General features: G+C 36.8%; 1 protein-coding gene across 1 annotated transcript in view; it reads right to left on the bottom strand.

The window, feature by feature from the left end:
- slc25a26 (solute carrier family 25 member 26) overlaps nucleotides 1-24,853 on the bottom strand; it is a 101,929-nt gene that overhangs the window by 17,006 nt on the left and 60,070 nt on the right. The window contains exon 8 of the mRNA XM_030135287.1: nucleotides 13,506-13,570. Within this exon, the coding sequence (XP_029991147.1) occupies nucleotides 13,506-13,570 (65 nt within the window). The remainder of the gene's footprint in view (nucleotides 1-13,505; nucleotides 13,571-24,853) is intronic.

The raw sequence follows: 24,853 nt of genomic DNA, 5'->3' as shown, positions 1-24,853 counted from the left end.
CTCAGCCTCTTAAAACAAGCTTTTCCTCAGAAATACCTCAAGAATAAACACTAAACTTGAACAAAAACTATATTGAAACTAGTCAATTACTCAAAATATGAAAAAACTGTCTAGTTTTAGTGCTGTCCATAAAGCTGGAATAAAATGTTTTTATGTGTTCTCATGAAATGACGGTGAAAATGTGATTTATTGTTGATAGATAGAGTGTAACTGGGACTATGTAATCACTGCACCTGGTTAAAGGTGATTAATAATGTATATAAACAGGAATAAAAAGATAAATGTCTCTAAAAACAAAATTATTCCAATTTTATGGGTAACCGTGTACGGTCACACTGTAACTAAGACTAAACTGAAATCAATAAACAACTTCAGAAGAGAGAAAAAGTCATGAAAAATTCAAAGGTGTAATAACTGCAGCGTGTATGTCCGTATACACGCCAATCTAAGCTACAGCTCAGTGAGAATGCAGGAAACAGTTTGCAACGTCCGCCATAAATTGTGGTTCCCAGATCTGCTACGAGGAGAGAAAGATTCCCGCATATTTCTTCCTGCACGGGGGGAAAAAATAAAACAGGAAAAAAAAAAAAAAAACCCACCCCTATTCCTGATGTTTCTGTTGGAGACAGGTGGCTGAGAAATGACTCTCTCATCTCCTGGTCTGACAAGTTTTCTTTTCCTTTACCGCTGTGGAATGGTGGAAGGAGGGAACGGAGGAACAGAGTGTCCAAAACATACACACACAAAAGCACACACGCGGCCTGTGTAACTTATGCTGACATACAAAAATATCTTGATACAGCTCCGTCTGTCAGGTCTCTGTGGCCTGTGTGGCTTGCTGGCGTGCTAATTTGTCAGTTTAGTTAACCCGTTAATCCCTGGGCCATTTGTTTCCAGTTCAGTGTTGTATAAAGTAACTGGAAAGTCACACTTGAGTAGAAGTACAGGTACCGACCAAAAAATGACTGTAGTAGAAGTTCAAGTCACCAACGGAAATGTTAGTTAACCCTGTAACGCCAAACGTATCATATTTGATACACGAGTTTTGAAGCCCTCTACATGATCAGTGTGGTATTTTTCTTTTTCTTGAAAAACCTGATGTATACAATTAGATACATGCAATACTCTGATAATCCACCAGGGGGGAGGACTTTGTACACCAGAGGCCTTTCCAGTGACACTACAAGATTATCATTAACCCTTTCATGCATGAATTATGAGAATCTTAATCAAGAGTTTTTTCCTGAGTGTTTTTATTCCTCATTAGACATTAAAAAAAACAATTCGATTGAAAAAATTTTTTATGAACCTATTTTTCATGGAGTTCCAAAAATGTCCACTCAGCTGGACACAATGCATTATATTTTTGAAGCAAAGAAATATATACAGGGTGGGGAAGCAAAATTTACAATATTTTGAGGCAGGGATTGAAAGACAGTGTATGACCAATTAGTTTATTGAAAGTCATGAGAATTTATTTGCCACAAGAAAATGTACATAATAGAAAATGTTTTTATTCTATGTGTCCTCCTTCTTTCTCAATAACTGTCTCCTTGTCCTACTGTCCTCCTTCTTTCACAATAAGTATCTTCCAGACTTTCTGGTAATAGTTTTGCTCATAGTCATTCTCTTCTTTCCATTATAAACAGTCTTTATGGACACTCCAACTATTTTTGAAATCTCCTTTGGTGTGACGAGTGCATTCAGCAAATCACACACTCTTTGACATTTGCTTTCCTGATTACTCATATGAGCAAAAGTTTCTGAAAAGGTATGGATAATAGTGTTAGGTATGATTATGACATCAATATATGTTTGGTTTCAAAACAATTGACGTAGTGCCTGCTGAGAAAAAACAACTAAATGTTCATTGTAAATTTTGCTTCCCCACCCTGTATTTACTGATATACTGTGTGAAAGCTATGAAATAAAAACGTTTTCATGCTGCTGATCTTATGTTTTCTCACATTTTATCATACTCTAATACTAGTCAGTACTCACTTCATGGAGATATAATATGCAAAAAAAAAAAACGTTTTGTTTAAAAAAAAACTGTAAATTGCAGTCTAATAACAATAACAAGCAACCGATTTACACTGAAACATGTTACTGCAGATCAGGTTCATCAAGAATAGCAAAGTTACAGTAATGGTATGAATTGCAGTATATTATGGGATGGTGCATAAGCATCCACTGTTTTGGTTGATACGGAACTAAAACAACAAAACCCCTGAATATACAAGAGAACAGCTGCAGAATAGCTGTCCACTTTTTTTTAAAATTAAAAATAAAAAATGAAAATAAATAAATAAATTAATTAATTAAAAAAAAAAAAAAAATAGCTGTCCACTGTAGTGATCACCATGTATGAAAGGGTTAATGAGGAACTTTGAATTCAGGAATTATCTATTGATTAGACATGTTTGTGTTATATTATGTTTTTGTTTGTTCAAAAATAATAATATTTGAGCACTGAGACCTGATGTATCAAATATGATACCAAATTGAAACTCATACACGGAAATTGATATTTGAAAAAAACTTGTTTTGGTGGTTCAGAAGGACCAATGAAGGCTCCAGTTTCAAAGAACTGGAATTTTCTGTCAATGATTTAATGGTTCAGGTTTTACAGGGTTAAGTTGAAGTCTTTAAGTATCTAGCATTTACTGTACTTAGGCATAACAAGTAATGTAAGCAAAAGTACATGTTGGAATATTACGCTGTAGCTCACATCCACACATTGAGCGCGGACCGTCGTCTGCACTTGTTCATAATGCAATTAGGCCCAATGCCAATCAGCTTCCTGACTTTGTTGCAGTCACCGGTAATCTCAGCGGTGAAAACACCAGATTTACTTTAGTTTATTTTTTGTAATGATACTGTGTGTTAAAAATGTGTCGGAGTAGAAGTATGCAGTTGAGTTAGGAAACATAGTGAAGTAAAAGTGAAAGTACACAGAATAAAACATATTCAGTAAAGTACAAATTCTTCCAAAACATACTTGAGGACAGTAGTGAAGTATTGGTACTTTGTTACTATACAACATTAGTCGCTTTTCCACTGACCCTCAAATTGCGCGAATATAACTTGCACATAAAAATTTACGTAATGGAAATACGACAATTTCGATTAAAAATTTTTGAGCTGGCAAGAGGTGGCTTTTCAGACATAGTGCAATTGGTATGTCATGCAAAACTGCAATGGAAAGACCTTTTTTCTGCAACTAGAGTCACATAAATAAAAAAACGGATGTTGACAGACAAGCGAAGAAGAAGAGTTTTAAAAGAAACATGGCACGGTATGTGTGGATACACCAGGAAACCAAATAAATTTTTTATTTAATACAGGATAGAGGGGTAATATATAATAATAATGAATATATCTGTAAATCAGCACCATATTTATGTTTGTCGCCATGTTTATGGAATGACTTCTCGTGCCATCTCACGATAAAAATTTTTTAAAAAATCATCGCATTTGTGATTTAATGAAACAAACGACATTACGCACTTCTGTTTTTTCAACATTTAATAAATATCGGTAAAGTTTTGCGCAGATGTCCAATGAAAAAGCAACTACTGTTCTAGTCGGAATCTTTTCAATGTAACACAATACAAGGGCTTAGCCGATAGGAAACACTTGATTCATATAAAACCAAGTGATGATCGGAAAACAGCAAAGTTAACACAAAACATCAATAATGTGACGTTTATTTTAGCTCTTCTTCAGCTTGTCTGGTGAGTTTTACCAGAAGAGAAACAATACTTGTACTGTTGGGTCTGTTTACTATTAGCTTAGTGCTGCAAACTTTGTCACATTCATCTGTTTTAGTGAATTAATCATGACGTACGCTGGTCTCAAACTGTTAGCTTGTTTTTTGATATTTGACCTTTTAAGTGCTTTTTGTTTGAGTTGTGTTCTGTTGTCTGACAATTGATTTAATTGAGTTGTTAACTGATGCTCTTCTGGTTAAATCAGGGGTCTCAAACTCATTTTCTTTCAGGGGCCACATTCAGACCGATTTAATGTCAAGTGGGCTGGACCAGTAAAATAATAGCATAATAACCTTTAAATAATGACAACTCCAAATTTTTGTCTTTGTTTTAGTGCAAAAAAACCCAATTAATTTATGAAAATACTTACTTTTATAAACTATTTCAAAAAAAAAAAAAAAAAAGTGAATAACCTGAAAAAAATGAAATTTCTCTAGAAAAATAAGTGTAATTTTAACAATATTATGCCTTAACTTATCATTTTTACATGTGCATAGGGGATCAGCTCTACAAAGACACTAAACACTTCTGTAACAGGCAGAAAATTGTTAAAATTTTGTTTAATTTTCTTTAGACATTTCAGGTTGTTCATATTTGTTCAGGTTATTCACATTTTATTGTTACAGGATAGTTTGTAAATGTAAATAATTTCATGATTTACTATTATTTTTTGCACTAAAAGACAAAATTTTGAAGTTTGTATTATTTATCGGCATAATGTCATATTTTTTCACATCAAACCAAGAAAAAAATATGGACTCATTATTTTTTGTAGGTTATTATGGTATTATTTGACTGTAGATCATATTGGTCTGTATGTGGAACCTGAACTAAAATGAGTTCAATAGCCTTGACTGTGGAATTTTTGCACTTGGCAAATTTATCCCACGGGCCGGACTGGAACCTTTGGTGGGCCGTATTTGGTCCCCGGGCCGCATGTTTGAGACCCCTGGGTTAGACGGATGTGTACAATGTGCATATTTCTATAAGTGTCACGTAGCATTACCGTGGCAACACAAATGGAACTGTGGCTGCCCTCGGTGCCAGGAGGCAAACGGGCTACACAAAAATGCTTCACACCGACATCCACTGGTGTTTACTGGTTTGTAATGTGGCGCTGTGATGGCTGCTGGACGTGGCAGCAACCCGACAGCGACGCCCGTCTTCGCCGCAGTGGCTTCCAGTGGCAGCCAGCGAATGTGGCGGAACATGACATTGATGGCGGTGGTGTGGTTGAGCTGCCAGGCGTCCTGCCAGACTCAGGAGAAGAGCAGCGTTGTACGGTAGCAGCGTAGGAGGCGTAGCGCAGCAGCAGCAGCAGTGTGTGGCGGACCAGGCGCCTTGCCAATGCACAGCCCAGGGCGGCGTGGCAGGAGTCTGTGTCCTGGAGGAGGCTTCGCGGGTCCAGCTGAACCCCGCCTGCTTCAGCCTCCTCATCTGCGCCGGGACACCCGCCATACAACGCCGCTCTTTCATTCAGCCGGGCCTCAGAAAAGAAGAACCCCTCTCCCCTGCTGCTCGGCGAAGGAAACTAATGTGACAAGTTCCAACACCCACATTTCCTTCACTCTGTCCGATCCAAACCGTCCATCCCCGTCAACGCTGACCCTGCTCTCCACGTCTCCTCCTGTTTTACTCTCCTGTCTGGACTTGTCATCTTTTTGCTGCTTCAGTCTCACGTGAAATCAAAAAAGGGATCTGGCAGTACGAAATGTTTAACCTTTCACAGCGCGAATTCAGATCCAATATGTTACTGTAATAACTCCTGGAACTTCTCAAAAGGACAAAGAAACAGGCTTTAGCGTTCAAAGTTCCCCACAGCTGGGCCAAACGAGTCGGAAAGCATTTTTCACACTATTTTTCTCTTAACAGATTACAGATCTACTGTATTTCCTAGGTAACACTTCACTTTTACAAATAAATATGGCCTCAAGCTTTGGCATCAAGTCTTTGCGGCAGCGTGAGTTTAACCCATAAAGACCCACTGTGACTTTTATGTCAGTTATGTGTGTTTTTCTTTTGTTAGTATTTGTCTCTGTATTTGTTCTTCGATTACCATTTAGCATTAACTTTGTATCTGCTTACCCATTGGATGTATGTTTGTCCCTTGGTTGTTTATTGTAAAGTGTCTTTGAGTACTTAGAAAAGCGCTATATAAAACTGATGTATTATCATTATTATTATTAGTTCTCAAATTAACCCTTTCATGCATAGTGGTCACTACAGTGGACAGCTGTTTAAAGGGATTCTCTTATATATTTATGGATTTTGTTGTTTTAGTTCCATATCAGCCAACACAGTGGACGCTTATGTATCATCCCATACACTGTAATTCATACCATTACTGTAAATTTGCTGTTCTAGATAAATCTGATCTGCACTAACATGTTTGACTGTAAAAAAAAAAAAAAAAGCTGATTGTTATTAAACTGTAATTAACAGTTTTGTTTTGTTTTTCCATATTATCTATATGCAGGTATTGTTAAAATGTGAGAAAACATCAAATTAGCAGCATTAAAAATGTTTTTACCTCATAGTATATCAGTAAATACATGTTTCTTTACTTCTAAAATTAAATGCATGATGTCCAGCTGAGTGGACATTTTTGTAATTCCATGAAAAATAGGCTCATTAAAAAAATTCAATCACATTGGGGTTTTTTTCCATGCCTATAGAGGAATAAAAACACTCAAGAAAAAAATCTTGACTGAGGTTCTCATAATTCGTGCATGAAAAGGTTAATTTTTCTCTTTTTTTAACCTTTCTCAAGCAATTTATCACTGCTTATTATAATATTATCCTCTGTATTTTGTGGAAATTGTGTATTTTCCTATATTTAATTCACTGATCATGTCTATGTTCATAAAAGCTCAGAATAAAGTTGAGGTTTATCATATCAGAAACTGAGAAAAATGAAGAAGAAGGGACTTTTTCGACAAAGATATTAATAACTTAAGGTAAAAACAAGCGTCTCCATCCACTGTCGTTGATCCAGCTCCATGGGTTTTACTGGTGAATCAATATTGTAGAAGATGACAGTGTTTCCACGGTAACTACAGAGCTTCTGAACGTCCAAATGGGTCATATCTGATGACCATGAAAAGATGAATAACTGTATTTTACACCAATTATTGACATGGATTGATAAGATTAGTGGATCAACAGGTATTAAACAGTTACATCAGTAGATGGTTTTGATTGCAGGTGGATGTTTGGGTCTTTATGGATTAATATTTATTAATTTTAGTTATTTATGTCTTTTTGATAAAAACTGTGCCACATCTTTACTTCTATCTTTTCATACATCTTTACATTAAACCTTTATCGGGCAAGTGACTATTTTTGGTCATTTCCACAAACATTAAAAGACAGTGACATCAACAGTTACAATGAGAATAGTGAGGGAACAATCTCAGGTCCAATGTGGTCTACAGGGTCTGTAAGGTCCATCTCTGCATGAACAGTGAGTGTACCTGTTTTGTTAGGTACCATGAAGTAATGGTACTAATGTAAGGAATGATGTTCAAAGGGAGAATGTGGATGTGGACAGGGGTCTGGATCAGCACGCATGTTGGTTTAATGTTCTAAAACTGATGTTCCTTTCACTTTACATGTGTTTTTCTTGTATTTTTTTATATTTAGAGATAGAGATTGGGGGTAGGAGTATATAAGTTTTTACTTATTCCTACTCCTTTTTGAGCATTAAAATTGTACTTATTTTTTATTTTATTTTTTTCTGTTTTTTGTTTTGTCTACTTACCAATATTTTATGTCTTGATTGTACTGCACTATATTTGTCTTGATTTCACTGTCTACATGTTTGAAATAAAGATTAAAAAAAAAAAAACTTCTTGGACTGTTTTTTTTTTTTTCCAATTACAGATAAGGAACCACATATGGTAACTTGACTGACTTTGATTTTCTATATAACAATAAAAAAAATTTGAGGAATTTGACAAAAGTAATAAAGTCTTGTTATGTCCTCCAATAACACACTAAGGTTGAATTTTTTAAATATACAGTATTTCTGAGTGCTCTATAAAGGTTTACATACAGTTTTCAAATACTTGTACTTAAGTATTTCCATTTTGTGCTACTTTGAAATACAATTACAATACAGAAAAAAATTATTAGACCATCAAAAGTCATCAAAAACAACGGTTATGCAATCCAGTACTAACTCCTGTGTGTATCATGTGACTAAAACAGACAGAAGAAAACATGGAATGCCTAAAAGCACTGTTTTTGTCAGTACAATGTCATAAATACTGATGTAAGAACTGAAGTGATTTTGGTTATTATCAAGAAAACCATAGAAAATAGCTAGATATCAGCACTGAAATTAAACTCTTATGAGCTATTTTGTTGCTATCATTATATTTGTCCAAACAAATGTACCTTTAGTTGTACCAGGCATTAAAATGAACAAGAAATTGAAGAAAACAAGCGGTGGTCTAATAATTTTTTCTGCAACTGTACATAAAATGGAAGCATTACATAAGTGAATATTATACTTTTGACTTTACTACCATTATTTCCTACATATATCATACTTTTGACGTAACAGACATATGATACATGTATATGGTATGATGTACGATAGTATTGTCTAGTGTCTAAAACTGGTTCCAAGACATTAACCCTTTCATGCATAGTGGTCACTACAGTGGACACCTATTCTCCAGCTGTTCTCTTGTATGTTCATGGGTTTAGTTGTTTTAGTTCTTTGTCCTCCTGAGACCCAGCAATGCATTTTTGTCCTCGGTAAGGGACTACAGTTTGACAGTTTCACACACAAAAAAAAAAAAGAAATGCTGTTCATTGCGAAGGACATTCCATTAAAAAATAAGTTAATGAAAATAATTATAATAATAATAAATAATACAAAAAAAAAAAGCTAAAAATGTTCACTTTCCTGGGTCTTAGAAGGATATCAACCAACACAGTGGACGCTTGCGCATCATCTACACTGACATTCAGACCATGACTGTAACTTTGCTATTCCTGATAAACCTGATCTGCACTGACATGTTTGAGTGGAAATCAACTGCTAATTTTCTCAAACAAAAAGTTTTTTTTTTTTTTTTTGTTGCGTATTATCTCCATAACTAGTATTAGAATATGATAAAATGTGTGAAAACATGAGATTAGCTGCATTAAAATATACATATATATATATATATATATATATATATATATATATATATATATATATATATATATTTCATAGTTTTCACACAGAATATCACTTTATGATGATGAGTTTTAAATATATGTTTCTTTGCTTCAAAAATCGAATGCATGCTGTCTAGCTGAGTGGACATTTTTGTAACTCTGTGAAAAAAAGATTCATAAAAAAGAAAAAAATTCAATCGCATTTTTTTTTTCATGCCTAAATAGGAATAAAAACACTGAGGAAAAAAATCTTGATTAAGGTTCTCATAATTCATGCATGAAAGGGTTAAAATTCTCTTGTATCTGAAATATTACAGTCGAGCTGCTGCACTTTTTGACATTTTAAAATATACTTTTATGGCAAGGCTTTTACTTGAGGCCCATTCTGAAGTCAGGCTTTTGACTTGTAATGGAGTATTTCTACTTTTACTTAAGGATGTGAGCACTGCTTCCACATCTGTTCAACTGACCGTCATCAATCTAAAGGCCTGCGAGGTGTTCTTTCCAAGCTTACCTGCGGTGTGGTAAGTGAATCAGAAACTTGGCCTTATAAAGTTAGAAGTGAACCTCGGTGATGCAGCGCAGGCCAAGTCCTTTGCTGGTGGTAAATTACAGCAGCTGCGTTTCAAATAATGTTTACAGGAAGCTTTTGTACCGCGCTGTTCCACCGTCGGCCAACGCACCACGTCAATGCTGTCGGAGTGTTTTGTTAATTCTTATTTGTCATTAGTTAAGATGGGATGGGGGGTGGGGGGCAGACAGTGGTGAGGGAGGGAACACCATGTCTTCTTCAAGGACAGTGAGTGTGTGTGTGTTTGCGTGTTTGTGGGGGGGCTGACTGGGGGGGGGGGGCTCTGAACTCACTACCCTTTGCACACACCCACTCACAGGACATCATGAGGAAAGCCAGACATAGAGTTAGTGAGCCAAAAGTGAAAAAGAAGAGGTAGAGAGAGAGAGGAAGAGGAGGGATGGGGTGGAGGGGGACGGGTGGAGGGGGAGGGGGGGGGTTCAGTCTGAGAGGATACAGGACTGATGTTGGAATGGATCACCCGATGGCCTCCTGTGATTGGCTGTTACCGTTGCTATGGCAAATGCGATGGCGCTTGCACGACTGTATCAGCTTTATTGTACTTTTACTTTTCTTTAACCCTTTCACGCATGAATTATACCTTAATCAAGATTTTTTTTTTTTCCTGAGTGTTTTTTTTTTCTCTTTAGGCATTAAAAAAAACAATGTGATTGAAAAAAATTTTTATGAACCTATTTTTCATAGATTTGCAAAAATGTCCACTCAGCTGGACACCATACATTTAATTTTTGATGCAAAGAAACATGTATTTACTAATATACTGTGTGAAAACTATGAAATAAGAACATTTTTAATGCTGCTAATCTGATGTTTTCTCACATTTGAACATACTCAAATACTAGTCGTTACTCACTTCATGGAGATAATATGCAAAAACAACCCAAACTTTTTGTTGTTAATTACAGTCTAATGAAAATAACAAGCAATTGATTTACACTCAAACATGTTACTGCAGATCAGGTTTATCAAGAACAGCAAAGTTACACTAATGGTATCAATTGCAATGTATGGGATGGTGCATGAGTGCTAAATGTGTTGGCTGATGTGGAGCTACAACAACAAAATCCATGAATATAGAAGAGAACAGCTTTGAATAGCTGTCCACTGTAGTGACCACTATGCATGAAAGGGTTAAAGGGCTCATATTTTGCTAAACCCACTTTTATTAGTCTTTGGTTCATTTATTTGTGTATTTGGACCCTAATAGTTCAAAAAGTTTGAATTTGAACCCTCCAGGTGCTGCAAAGCTATCTGTATATTCATTCCGGCAAAAATCGAGTGCATTTCTACAACCTGTTTTAATTCCGTCTTAATTTGTTACGTTTTATAACTTGTTACGTCACAACATTTGCACACATAAGGTCAAGATTTCCGACGAACATTTCTCAGAGTACGCCATAATTGTTTGTCAGCAGCAGCGGTTGTAGTCCATACTGAAAATTGTCCAAACTTCGAGCCAGTTGCCTAAAATGTTCAGTTGTTGGTTGTATTAACGAATTCAAGTGTCTGAACAGGACAGAAAGCACGGTCAGCAACCTGGAAGGGGTGGGGCATGAAGTGGCTCGTTTGCATTTAAAGGGCCAGTGCTCAAAATGACCTTTCTGGTGTCATTACTCAGAAATATTGTTTAAGATGGACCTGTGGAGTTGAATTAATGAGGAATTCAGACCCAAGCATAGCATTTACAGTTTATGTAGACCACAGGGACATGTTTTAAAATGTATAATGCCATTTAATAAAGCAAAATATCACGCCTATAACTTCACTTTATTTACTACTTTTCAAGTTGGGAGGTTATGAAATGTCTTGTAATGCTTTGCTACATATTAGTTCATGATAAAGTAGAACTTAAACTCTCAGTGACTGACCATCATTTTGATCATTTAGTGCCTTGTCTTGTTGTGCGGTATCACTTTCAGCTCTGAGACTATTTTATGGATTTTTACAAACCTTGTGGTTTTAGAGACCTGCTGAAACCTTTCTTCTGTAAAATCGTCATTCACAATAGATCTGTATGATCATATTATGTGGACTTTCATTCATTTATTCATTTTACAGACTCACTTAATTCTATGGAGCATCATCAGGGGAGGGGCTGGACTGACACTGGCATATTCACACTAACAGGTCATTTAGAGTGACCAGGTAACCTATTATTTCAGACAGTGGGGGGGGGGGACAAAGCACCAGGACAGAACCCATGCAGACAGGGGTAGAATTAATCTTGCACATATCTGTTTTACCAACAGAAAAGAGGAAAATCCATTGTTTATGGTGTAAATTTGATATGATGTGTTTTTGTGACATATTAATAGTGATTAGTGCGTTGAATGCTAGCTTTTATCAGCACAGGTAAATCTACATAGATAGGGATGGGAATTGAGAACCGGTTCTTTTTGAGAACCGGTTCCCAGTAGCTCGATTCCTTGGAATCATTTGCCTACCTGCTTAACGATTCTGCTTATTGATTCTGCCTTCGTTGTTCATGCGCGATGATGTCATGCATACGCTGCATTGTTTTGGTCAGAACATAGCCAACATGGCGTTGAGGCAGAAACGGTCTAAAAAGACGACACCAGGTCCACTTACTTGGAACACTTGCAAAGCTTCCATGTCTTCAAAAGGGTGGAATCCCTCCAATATCCTCAAACATTTGTCCACAGCATGTGAATCATTTACAGGAATGTCACGTATTTGATACGCTACTGAGCGGCGCTTGTGAATGTAGCAACAGAGAGAACACTGGGCTGGTTCCGGTCTGGGCAACAAATGTCGTAACTCTTCAAATGCAAGTTTCCGAAGGTAAGAAGGGAAAGGAAATGAGGTGCACAACAACGGGAGACAAGCCGAACCGAGTTGAGCCGGTTCCACGTAGTAGAGATGCAGCAATAGAGGAATTAGTAAAGCATCTTCAGTTTCACTTTCACTGTACACCCCCCCGAACCGGGCCAGCGCCATCCGTTATTATTATTTGTACATACTGTATATGTTATAATTTCTGTGCAGAGATGGAAATATAAAAGACAGTTAATGCAAACACACCCGTTTGTACTCTTTTATTCCCTCACCCAATGAGAATCGATAAGAGAATCAATAAGGAATCGGATCGATAAGCAATATCGATATCTTTTTTTTTTTCAACCAAATCCTTCCCACCTAATTTGTGTTAATTTTCACTTATTGACCATACAAGTTCCAAAGTTTAAAAGTGAAGAACCACAAGGTAGGAACTTCCATGAGCTTCACTTGTTTTCAATGTTATTCTTTCACTAATTCAGTTGTGGTGCACAGGAATACTGAAAAGAAACTGAGAGAATCCAAGCTTTCCAACAAGGTACTGAATGCCTGTATCGCCAAAAGTTTTATTGTAGAAACTGGCAACAAAATGGCGACTGGATCACTGCCAATCCGGCGGGAATGGAGATGTTAATACTAGCAATAACAGGATCACTGGGAACAATTCATCCAAGACCAATCAATTTGTCAAATATTCATATAAATAAGCAAACGGTTAAGTTAAAATAAAGCTACATGATAAACATTAGCACTAGCTGCATCAGCACATAATTCAATCTAGCATCAACTAATGAAATCAGAGCCATGTAGCAAAACCACATCATAGTGGAGTTGATCTAATCTGTTCTAGAATCAGCTGGTTAAAAGGGGGACCCTGGACCTTCTGGCTCCATGACAGGCAGCCTGGAGATGGAAATTCCTACAGTTCTGGCCCTAACACTAACCATGCACACAAACATGTCTTCCCGACACTGTCCATAGTCCAGATCAGATGATAGATGTGCTCTTGTGACTCAAAACTGTCCCTGTGCTACCTCGGCCTGTGTTGAAATTTGCTCAGGCTTCGGGCCCGCTCAGCTCGCCGCCTGCGAGGCATCACCTGACAGCCGTGTTTAAAAGTGGCTGCCAGAGGAGGTGGTGGTGGACTGTGTGTGTGTAAGTGTGTATACCTTAGCGAGCATGATCCTGGTCTTCGCCACGTCAAGAGGAGTGGTAACAAATGCCGCTACTGCACCTACAAAGACACAAACACACATTTAGCGAAGTGCAAACATAAAAGGGCCTCTTTGCTCTTGGAGGAGACTTTAAATATTAAAAATAAACCTATAAAACAGTTCAATTACTTAAGCAAACTTACAGTAACCCAGTAATTCAGCAGTAAACAGTGGAACTCTTGGCCCTTCACTCCATTAAGTTCATAAAAATGATAATATTCCCCATCTGAGACCTTCCCTGTTATTTGACCACAAAAACCAGACAGACATTTACACCCCCCTTCACATGAACTCACACACATACACACACACTTGCTCTGAGGAGTTTTATAGAACAGTTACACCCTAACTTCCCTCCATCACTCCAAGTTGGAAGCCAGAGGGGCCGCAAGATCCAGAGGCAGTCCCAACTGAGCCACAGTGTGTGTGTGTGTGTGTGTGTAAGTGAGAAAGTGTATGTGTGTGTATGTGTGTCACTTTGCCACAAACATAGCAACTGTTCTCTGTAAACATATCCATATGGGCCACCGAGGAGCACCGAGACTGTAAGTGAGATGAGGATACAGGAAAGCATTACGATTAGTGTGGTGTAACACACCGTTACATTTTACTGGTTAATGTTTTCTTATTATAACGGCATTTAAATATATATTTTTTTTCTTTCTTGGGCTGAAAAACACACATTTCAACGAGGATAAAAAGATACAGCCCTCTTACTTAGTGTAGGCTGCTTTGTAATATTCTTGGACAGCAGTAAAAGGATGCTTCATCCCAATAAATCTTACACCCGGAGCGCTGAATTGGAGGATCTAAATTTGGCTGAAAAACCATGTGATGTGTTCAGAGCGAGAGATGAAGGTTAGACGCAAATCAGCCGCTGATGTAATCTCGTCTCGGTCTAGTCCGTTTTCACTAGACTGTGGTTCAAACGGGGTCAAGCCCGTCGTAAGTCAATGCGAGGTACTAGTGGAGATATTTGGGATGATTAAACGCGCCTGTGTGAGCATTTCCAGTGTCAAGCAGATTATGTATGAGTGAAAGAGAGAGTGTGAAGTGCAATGTAAGGGGAAGTGACTGAAACTTGAGCATCCCTCTTGGACAGCAGCTCAGCTGCATCGGGACGTGAACTTGATTCCTACCCTGGACCGACACCCCTCATATTCCCACCCCACCCCAACACACACACCACTAGCCCCTTCACCTTCTGTCCTTTTGACTCCTTATATTGTTGTCCTGGATCCTCAATATTACATTCTTTTCAAACCATTCTCCAAATATGTGGGAAAAAAAGCAGAAAGGAGAGGATGTCTGGTATTCATTTTGTCATGTCTTTTTGATGGGATATTACTCATAAAAAACAAACTCTATCATCTCTTTATTTGCATATTTTTAGGGCTGTCAAAATTAATGCGTTAACCTGGATTAATTCATTATCATGATGAATCCAATTAAAATTTTAACGCAATTATCCCATCTGCAGCACAGAATGACTCTGAACGTCTCTGCCAATGCATTTGGGGCAGTTTGTCCAAGTAGAGTTACTGTTGTGCATGAGCAAATGGGCAGTTGATCCAGTAGTGACAGGCAGCAGAACCAGCCCATACAGATGGAAGACGCTAAACAGCATGTTGGCCCTCTGGATGGAAATATGAGGACAAAAAAAACCCACGACAGAACAGTTGTTTCAAGTGGTTTGGTTGAAACTGTTTAATAAACATGTTTTGTGCATATATATATTCCCTTCTTTCTTGAGTCTGTTTGCTCAAGTAAAATGAAACACTATTAATATAGATTAAAAATGAATGATATTGAATCATGATTAATCTAAATTAATCCACAGCAACCCTGTGATTAATCTGATTAAAACTTTTAATCGTTTGACAGCACTAATTTTTTTTATACCTAGTCTTGGCATTAGTGAGTTACCAGCTATATATGGTTGCAGAAGATGTTTTGTATGTTAACCCTTTAAGTGCCATAGTTGCAATGTTGTGACAAACAACACAACTGAATGACACAGACAGCTTTTGGAAATCTTGATATCAAAATTGAATATTAAAAAGAACAAAACTCTGACACCTAAAGGGTTAACAGTTGTATTTTAAAAGTAAAAGAACTGGTTTTAAAGTCGACTTTATTCCACCACCAACTGCTGCGTACCATTACATACTTTTAAATCCTTTATTTAATTTCCTAATCAAGACTTTGCTCAGGAGACTTTATCTGTAGTGTTTCGATTACTATACACTGAATACAACCATTGTTCCATTGTTTAAGAGACAGATTTACAGTATTTAGATGTAATACCATCATTATCGGTTTATAGGCTTTATGTGACTCGTTATGGTCTTTTCCTTTTCCCAAAATGACCTCCACTTTTGTCTTTATCTCATACATATTTTCATTCCTTTTGTCTCAGTTTGCCCTTGTTCCAACATCTCCTGTCTCCCTTTTCTCTTCCTCTGTTCTGATTCCTCTCTCTAGGTCCAGGTTCAGGTCTCGGCTCCTTGGGGTGCTGTATGCTCCACCCCCAACCCTTTCCTCCCCTCTACCCCCCCACCTTCACTTCCACCACTGCATTGCCCCTGGAGCAGCTAACCTCAATCTTCCTGTCCTGTCTGGCGCGCTGTAGTGCTGTAAGAGTTATAGACTGAAAGCTGCAACCGTCCAACAATTGCTCCACGGGCTGGTCTGTGGACTGTTGTTCTTCTGGAATATGTATTTTGATTGCGGTTCTGCATTTTCATCACGTACAAGGTGCAGATTGGGTGGAAAGATAAATGATGTGATACATTTTTTATTCAGAGCTAGAGTTCTTGAGGTTAACAGTGTATTATATCAGTGTGACCCCCCCATCCCTTCAATTTCAACTCCAGTCAAAAGATATTGTGGAGCACAAGTTCAATGTCTGCAACAACAGTTTGACATTTTTTCTAAAGCTCTTTGTTTGGTAAAAGTCTGGCTTTCAGGAAGTGAGAAAAAGGATGGATATTTCCATTGTGCAGGAGCAGAATTATCAGTTTGTGCATCATGGTACCTTTGTTACATGAAAAACAACAACCTCCAAGCTACAACTACACCCTAAAAATGGCAAGACACACTTCTTTCCATGGGCTGTTTTTAATTGTAAGGTTTTAGTTCTTTTTATACCAGAAAATACTCAAAATCTTGTGCATGTTCCACCAAAACAACTTCTCTTTTAACACCTACTTGCAATTGCAGTCAACGACAACCAAAAAGTAGCCAAAAACAACCCAGAACCACTTATTTCACATATTTCAGAACAATAGTAGAGGGTACTAGACCAAAGCCCTGTGGGACTACTTTGGTAATATAACTAGTCAGCTAGGTTTGTCCATTCTAATGTTAGCTGTAGCTAAAATCTGTTTTGTCTTACAATTTTGTGCTTAAGTGGCAGACTCAAATAGATGAAGACGGTTGTGTTTAAATTGGTATCAATCACACGACTGTTTAACCTCTTGTTGCTGGAAAAAAACAATAAAACACCAACTCAAACCAGTATTAATTTCACCAAAATTCATTATAAAGGTTCATTATGCAAGGTTGGCCCATGTTCATATGGTTACGTGAAGTAAATAATAGAGTTTGAGGTTACCCAACTCCACTTCTAAGCTGATATTATCTAATGCCGCGTTTCCACTATATGGTATCGGCTCAACTCGGCTCAACTTAACCCAGCCTTTTTGCATTTCCATTACGAAAAAGGACCGGGAATCTGGTACCCAGTATTAGTTTTTTTTGGTATCGCCTCCGTCGAGGTTCCAGGACTGGGGACCAGATACTAAAATGTGACGTGTAACACTGCAGACCACTGATTGGTCAGAGTCGTCTCTTTGACCCGCTGTTTTACAAAAAACAGATGTGGAAGTTGACAGTAAATATAGAGGTAGGTTAATCCACACGATGACAGCCCGCAAAACTACACCATGGTTTCAAACGTAAAAATTCAGCTTGAGCTTGATGAGACAACACGCAACAAGCGAGTTTATCAGCAACTCTCTGAGCAGACGACACGGAGGTAACGCGCTCCATCGCTATGACGTCAAGGTACTGTAAAGTCGGTAGTATCCTGTAATGGAAACGGTCTCCAGGAATAGGACCTGGTACCCGAGTTGAGTCGAGCTGGTTGCACGTAGTGGAAACGCAGCATAATGTTGCTACTGCAGAGGAGCAGAACAGATACACCGAGACACTCCTCGATGAAGTGTGTCAAGATTTTTGTGGAAAGAACAATCTACCTACACAGTCCTACACATAAAAATCCTATATGTATGTGCATTTCACATCGAGTACTTGTATTAGTGTATACTTATATGCTGTACACTGCATACATAGTTGAGAAATGTGCAAATTTTGACAAGCTTTTACCATTTAACTTAACTTTTTTTTTTTTTTTTTAAATTTGTCACATTATTAAAGATTCGTCTGTAACTGAGGGGGAAGAGCTGGTTGTCTTTGACCAGAGGGTTGACGGTTCAAATCCCGCTCCATCCCAGTCATGTGCCACGAGACACCTCACCCTCCCAGCCTCCAGTGTATGAATGTGAATGGATGTTTGGTGGTGGTTGGAGAGGTCATCGGCACAGATTGGCATCCACATTTCCATCAGTCTACAGCAGGGGCAGCAGTGGATACAGATGTAGTTCACCAGCACCAGTGTGTAGCTGTCAGCTGAATGAATAATGGCTTCAGTGTAAAGCGCTTTGAGTGTCTAGAAAAGTACAATATAAATCCATTACATTATTTACTAAATTGTACTTCTATATGTATAAAACAGTTTTTGAAATAAATGAATGAATTGTTTATTGTGGTTTGTACATTAATCATTGCACTTAGTATAATATTTATAATAAACATAAAAACCAAAAACAGGAATAGGTTAAAAGCAAAAGCTTATTTTGTATTTATCCTTTTCCCCTGATCCTCTGCTTACATTAAATTAAACGTGTACAGCATTGAGCATTCTCATTATAACAAAAAAATCAATAACAACAAAAACACATCTACTATCTCAACCTGATATTCCTAAATGACTTTAAACTTAAGGCATTATTTTAAACTTTGTCAGACAAGTGATCAACTCAAATTCATGATCAAGTCCATCCCATAATTTCACAGCCACAACCGAAATACATCTAGACTTCACCTCTGTCCTCACTTTAGTCCATTCAAAATATAAAGACCTCTTAAATTATAATTAATCTTTCTTAATTTAAAGAAATATTGAATGCTATTTGGAACAATATTATTTTCTACTTTATAAATCATCTTTAATATTAAATGACCTCGAGTAGTGTTTGATTACACTATGATTACAACTGCTTCCACTTTGTAATATGTCTAGACAGTAATCGTTGTGAATCTGAAGTGTCCGGTATTCTATACTCAACTTTCACAGTGTTTTGAGCGTTCATCTGGATGCTTATATTGGATATTTTGCTGTAACTGACCATGTGAACACCGGCTCCAAATAATAAATGTAAGTACAGATATGAGACAAACTGCTGGAAATGGAGCTTGGTAACTTTGTCAACCAGTATGTGAACGCAAGTATGTGCAAATCTTACGTATTGAACCATAACACATAAAATCATCCTTTTGTCCATTACTATTTGTGTATATAATTATACAAGTCCAATTATTCATCCTAAACTGTACATTTAATTTACAGGGTGGGGAAGCTAAATTTACAATGAACATTTAGTTGTTTTTCTCAGCAGGCACTACATCAATTGTTTTGAAACCAAACGTATATTGATGTCATAATCATACCTAACACTATTATCCATACCTTTTCAGAAACTTTTGCCCATATGAGTAATCAGGAAAGCAAACGTCAAAGAGTGTGATTTGCTGAATGTACTCGTCACACCAAAGGAGATTTCAAAAATAGTTGGAGTGTCCATAAAGACTGTTTATAATGGAAAGAAGAGAATGACTATGAGCAAAACTATTACCAGAAAGTCTGGAAGATACTATTAAAGAAGAATGGGAGAAGTTGTCACCCGAATATTTGAAGAACACTTGCGCAAGTTTCAGGAAGCGTGTGAAGGCAGTTATTGAGAAAGAAGGAGGACACATACAGGGTGGGGAAGCAAAATTTACAATATTTTGAGGCAGGGATTGAAAGACAGTGTATGACCAATTAGTTTATTGAAAGTCATGAGAATTTATTTGCCACAAGAAAACTGACATAATAGAAAATGTTTTTATTCTATGTGTCCTCCTTCTTTCTCAATAACTGCCTTCACACGCTTCCTGAAACTTGCGCAAGTGTTCTTCAAATATTCGGGTGACAACTTCTCCCATTCTTCTTTAATAGTATCTTCCAGACTTTCTCGTAATAGTTTTGCTCATAGTCATTCTCTTCTTTACATTATAAACAGTCTTTATGGACACTCTGACTATTTTTGAAATCTCCTTTGGTGTGACGAGTGCATTCAGCAAATCACACACTCTTTGACGTTTGCTTTCCTGATTACTCATATGGGCAAAAGTTTCTGAAAAGGTATGGATAATAGTGTTAGGTATGATTATGACATCAATATATGTTTGGTTTCAAAACAATTGACGTAGTGCCTGCTGAGAAAAAACAATTTAATGTTTCTTTGTAAATTTTGCTTCCCCACCCTGTAGAATAAAAACATTTTCTATTATGTAAATTTTCTTGTGGCAAATAAATTCTCATGACTTTCAATAAACTAATTGGTCATACACTGTCTTTCAATCCCTGCCTCAAAACATTGTAAATTTTGCTTCCCCACCCTGTATGTGTCCAGACTGTCTTTTCTTTACAGAACTGGTTTTTTTTTTTTTATTTTGAATATAAAAAAAGGAAAAAAAACATTTGAAAAGGCAAAATAAATTGTAATGTCTTGCTTTTATTATCACACTATACTTTTAATATCAAACTATGCTGAATCATATCCCCTGTCTCACATCATATCATTAAATTCTTGCCAATATACAATCCTATACAAATATTCCAACCCAATTCATTAATCTTTATCAAAACTCTAAAATTTAAATTTCAGTTCCAGCTGACTGACAGTGGCGTTCTCATGCTGAGTTTGAATGAAGCCGTGCTGTAATTATGTGTGATAATAACTAAGCTCAAGGTGCCAATAAGACAAATACAGGTGCAAGTTGCCCTGCCCTAACAGGATAGTCAACCACAGTGTACACACCCACACAGTCCTGAGGTGAGGTGTAATTAGACAAATAAAGAGGCTGTGATAGAGTTGTTGATAAATTTAAGGCCTAAAGAGAGCTGTCAGAAAGACTTAATATGTTTATGTTGAAATTGGACTCCTTATTGACTCGGGATAACTGAGAAATTGATAGTAACTTGTAGCCTGAATCCATTGTGTTGAATCCGCTGTTTTGATTCACACTAGTTGCCGTATTTTCCTTCATCCTCCTCGTCTTGTTTCCACTCCACTCCCTTTCCCAACGTTCCCTCTCCCTCTTTTAAAAGGGCTTCAGGCTCCAGTGCTCAGGAGGTCGCACAGCTGCAGGGGCCCATACCCGGGACCCGGCCCCCTCTCATCCCTCCGCTGTCTCTCCCCTGATACTCAGCCAGGCAGAGACACAACCATAAAGTCTGCTTTGGTTTGACTTTCAGTTACTGTTATGGCAATAACACAGGCAGAACGTATGGAGGGTTTCCAATTTAGTGCTGTTTAGTAACGATATTTAAAATGACAGGGGTTGTTTGTTGTTTACCAGGGTGCTTGCTCTTTATCCAAATAAATTCTAGACTTTTTCAGACATTTTCAAAACTGCTATTTTTTCCCCAAAATCTTGACTTTTATACCAAGTTTATTATCGTTAACGAAAACTAATGAAATGATGAAAACTAGAATTGTAAAAACACTTTCATTAACTGAAATAAATAAAAACGATAATTAAAAGAAAAAAAAAAACCCGATAACTAACTGAAACTGTATTGTATGTTTACAAAACTAACTAAAATGGATAAAAATTATGGATAAAATTCCCTTCGTTTTCGTCTTTGTCAATGTCGGACTGATACGAAATCGATTTATTTTGCTCTAGCAATGTTAGCTAGCGGCACCGTACAACACTTCACGGTCCGTCACTTGTGCTTTACAGTCGTATTCTGGTTCGCACTCTACCTGGAAACATGGAGACTAAAGTTGGGAGAAAGCAGCAGAGTCCTATCTGGGATTTATTTGAATATGACGGAAAAGAAGATAAAAGATATGACAAAACTAAAACTAAACTAAAACTAAGCATTTAGAAAATAACGAAAACTTACAAAAACTAGCAAACCTGCTCTAAAAACAAATTAAAACTAAGTGAATTAGAGAAAAAAAAGTCAAAACTAAATAAAACTAAACTCTGATAAAAAAAATCAAAACTGTTATAACCTTGTTTTATACTTGCGTGCCTACTTTTTTGGTTGAGATTGTACCTGTTGTGTGTAGTACAGGGTTCCTACAGGTCTCTACAGGTCAAATTTAAGATTTTTTTTAAAGGCGTGATATTTGGCTTTTTTTTAAATGGAATTATACATTTTAAAACCTTTCCCTGTGGTCTACATAAACTGTAAATGCTAAACTTGGGTCTGAATTCTTCATTAATTCAACTCCACAGGTCCATCTTCAACCCTATTTCTGAGTAATGACACCAGAAAGGTCGTTTTGAGCGCTGGCCCTTTAAATGCAAATGAGCCACTTCACGCCCCACCCCCTCCAGGTTGTTGGCTGTGCTGCTCTGTCCTGTTCAACCAACAACTGAACATTTTAGGTAATCAGCTCGATGTTTGGACATATTTTCAGTATGGACTACAACCGCTGCTGCTGACAAACAATTATGTCGTACTCAGAGAGATGTTTGTTGGAAGTCTTGACCTTATATGTGCAAAAGTCGTGATGTAACGAATTATAGATGCAACAAATTACGCTGGAATTAAACCAAAATGAATATAAAGATAGTTCTAGGGTTCGAATTCAAACGCTTTGAACTATTAGGGTCCAAATACACAAATAAATGTACCAAAGACTAATAAAAGTGGGTTTAGCAAAATATGACCCCTTTAAGACTACTTAAAAACAGAATTTAATGCCCATTTCACAGCCATACAGCCAAAAAATTTATGACTCCTACTTACTCCTTCGCCTTGATTCCCACCAATCCAAGTCCCTTCTCACTTGGGGGCTGCAAAGTTAGCGATAAAGGGTTTCGAATTTAAATATAAATTGTCGTGTTGGAACGGGAGGAACTGAGTAGACGAATGTTACTTTCTCTGCAGTGTGGACATTTAACAGACACATTTAACCCTTTCATGCACAGTGGTCACTCCAGTGGACAGTTCTTCTCCAGCTGTTCTCTTGTATGTTCATGGGTTTTGTTGTTTAGTTCCATATCAGCCACAGTGGATGCTCATGCACCATCCCATAATAATACACTGACATTCACACCATCGCTGTAATTTTGCTGTTCTTGATAAACCTGATCTGCACTAACATGTTTGAGTGTAAATCAATTGCTAATAAAAATTGGGAATATGATAAAATGTGAGAAAACATCAGATTAGCTGCATTAAAAATGTTTTGATTTTATAGTTTTCACACAGTATATCACCTTCTGATATTTGCATTCTTTGCTTCAAAAATTAAACACATGGTGTCCAGTGGATTGGACATTTTTGGAACTCCACGAAAACTTATGAAGGTAGATTTGTTTCTTTATTGCTTTAACCAAAAACAAAAAATTCAACTAAAAAACAAAAAATTCAATCAAAAAAAAAAAATACTTCAATCAAAAAAAACCTTTTCAATCAAAGAAAAAAGTGTTCAAATGAATTTTTTTTTTTTGCATTCAAACACTTTTTTTTATTGACTTTTTTTTTCTTTTGGTTACAGCAATAAAGAAACAAATCAAGCTTCATAAAAATAGGTTCAATAAAAAAAAAAAAAAAAAAAAAAAAAAAAAAATCAATCGCATTGTTTTTTCATGCCTAAAGAGGAATAAAAACACTCAGGAAAAAAAATCTAGACTAAGGTTCTTATAATTCATGCATGAAAGGGTTAAACACAATACAGTGAACAAGTTTATGGCAACATAACTTAAGACCTACCATATCAAATCCAATACCTTTTTAACTCATTTTAAAGGCATTAGATGCAGATTAGGCTTGGAGTGTGTGTGACAGACTGCAGCGGAACGAATAAGAGTGAATGGTTGGATGTGAATAAATTTTATAGAAATGCATTTTATACAGTTTTTTGTATGTTTTATTTTTTATTAATGTCTGTATTTTTAATGATGACATCAGCCTACCTTGGGACTATAGGTGGAAATTAGCAGTAGTGCTACAACCTGGCACACTATATCTCTCCTGTTAAAGGTTAATGTATACTGTGTACTGTCCCTGTCTAAATAAATAAATAAAATGAAAAAATGAAAAATTTGTAAAGTAAAGACTTTAAAGACTTTTTAAGACACTGTGTGAACCCTGGTAGTAGAAAAGTTCGTTTTAATAAATGAATGAACGTATAATTCGCAGTAAATTACGTTGTACCGACAGAAATTTTTTCAAAACATATGAAAATCACAAAAGTGCACAAACAAATTTCACTAGAACCAATCCGTGTATCATTTGTTCATTCGTTTTTCAATTCAAAACCAAAAATCAAATTCATTTTCAAAACCAGAATGAAAAACAGGTAACGGTTCATTTTTCCATTTCCCGATTTTGTGCTCAAATGAAAAATAGAAAAAACAGATAACGACCGTTTCATTCTATTTTGCTATTTTCAATATAGTTAGAGTGTCTGACCCAGAAGTAGTCGTTACTAGGGGAAAAAATAAACAAATGGGATCATGGCCGGACCGGAGGAGTATTTGGCTATAATTAAGCAGCTGTTTGATACGTACGGAAGCGTATTGCATTCACACAAAAAAATAAATTCGGCTCTGTTTTTCTCAATTAACAAGATAATTTTCTCGTTAATTCAGAAAAACATAGCTGAATGTAATTTTTTTCACAAAACAGTATCTCATTCATTCAGAAAAAGAGCCAAATTTATTTTTTTTGTGTGAATGATAGACGCTTCCGTATCAAACAGCTGCTTAATTATAGCAAAATATTCCTCCAGTCCGGCCATGATTCCATGTGTTTACTTTTTCCCTCGTAACGACTACTTCCGGGTCAGACAACTGAACTATATTGAAAATAGCAAAATTAGATGAAACGGTCGTTATCCATTTCTTCCATGTTTCATTTGAGCACAAAATCGGGAAATGGAAAAACG

This window comes from Sphaeramia orbicularis, chromosome 5 (assembly GCF_902148855.1).
Source record: "Sphaeramia orbicularis chromosome 5, fSphaOr1.1, whole genome shotgun sequence".
In the NCBI taxonomy this organism is placed as follows: Eukaryota; Metazoa; Chordata; class Actinopteri; order Kurtiformes; family Apogonidae; genus Sphaeramia; species Sphaeramia orbicularis.
This window is presented reverse-complemented; position numbering and strand designations above follow the sequence as displayed.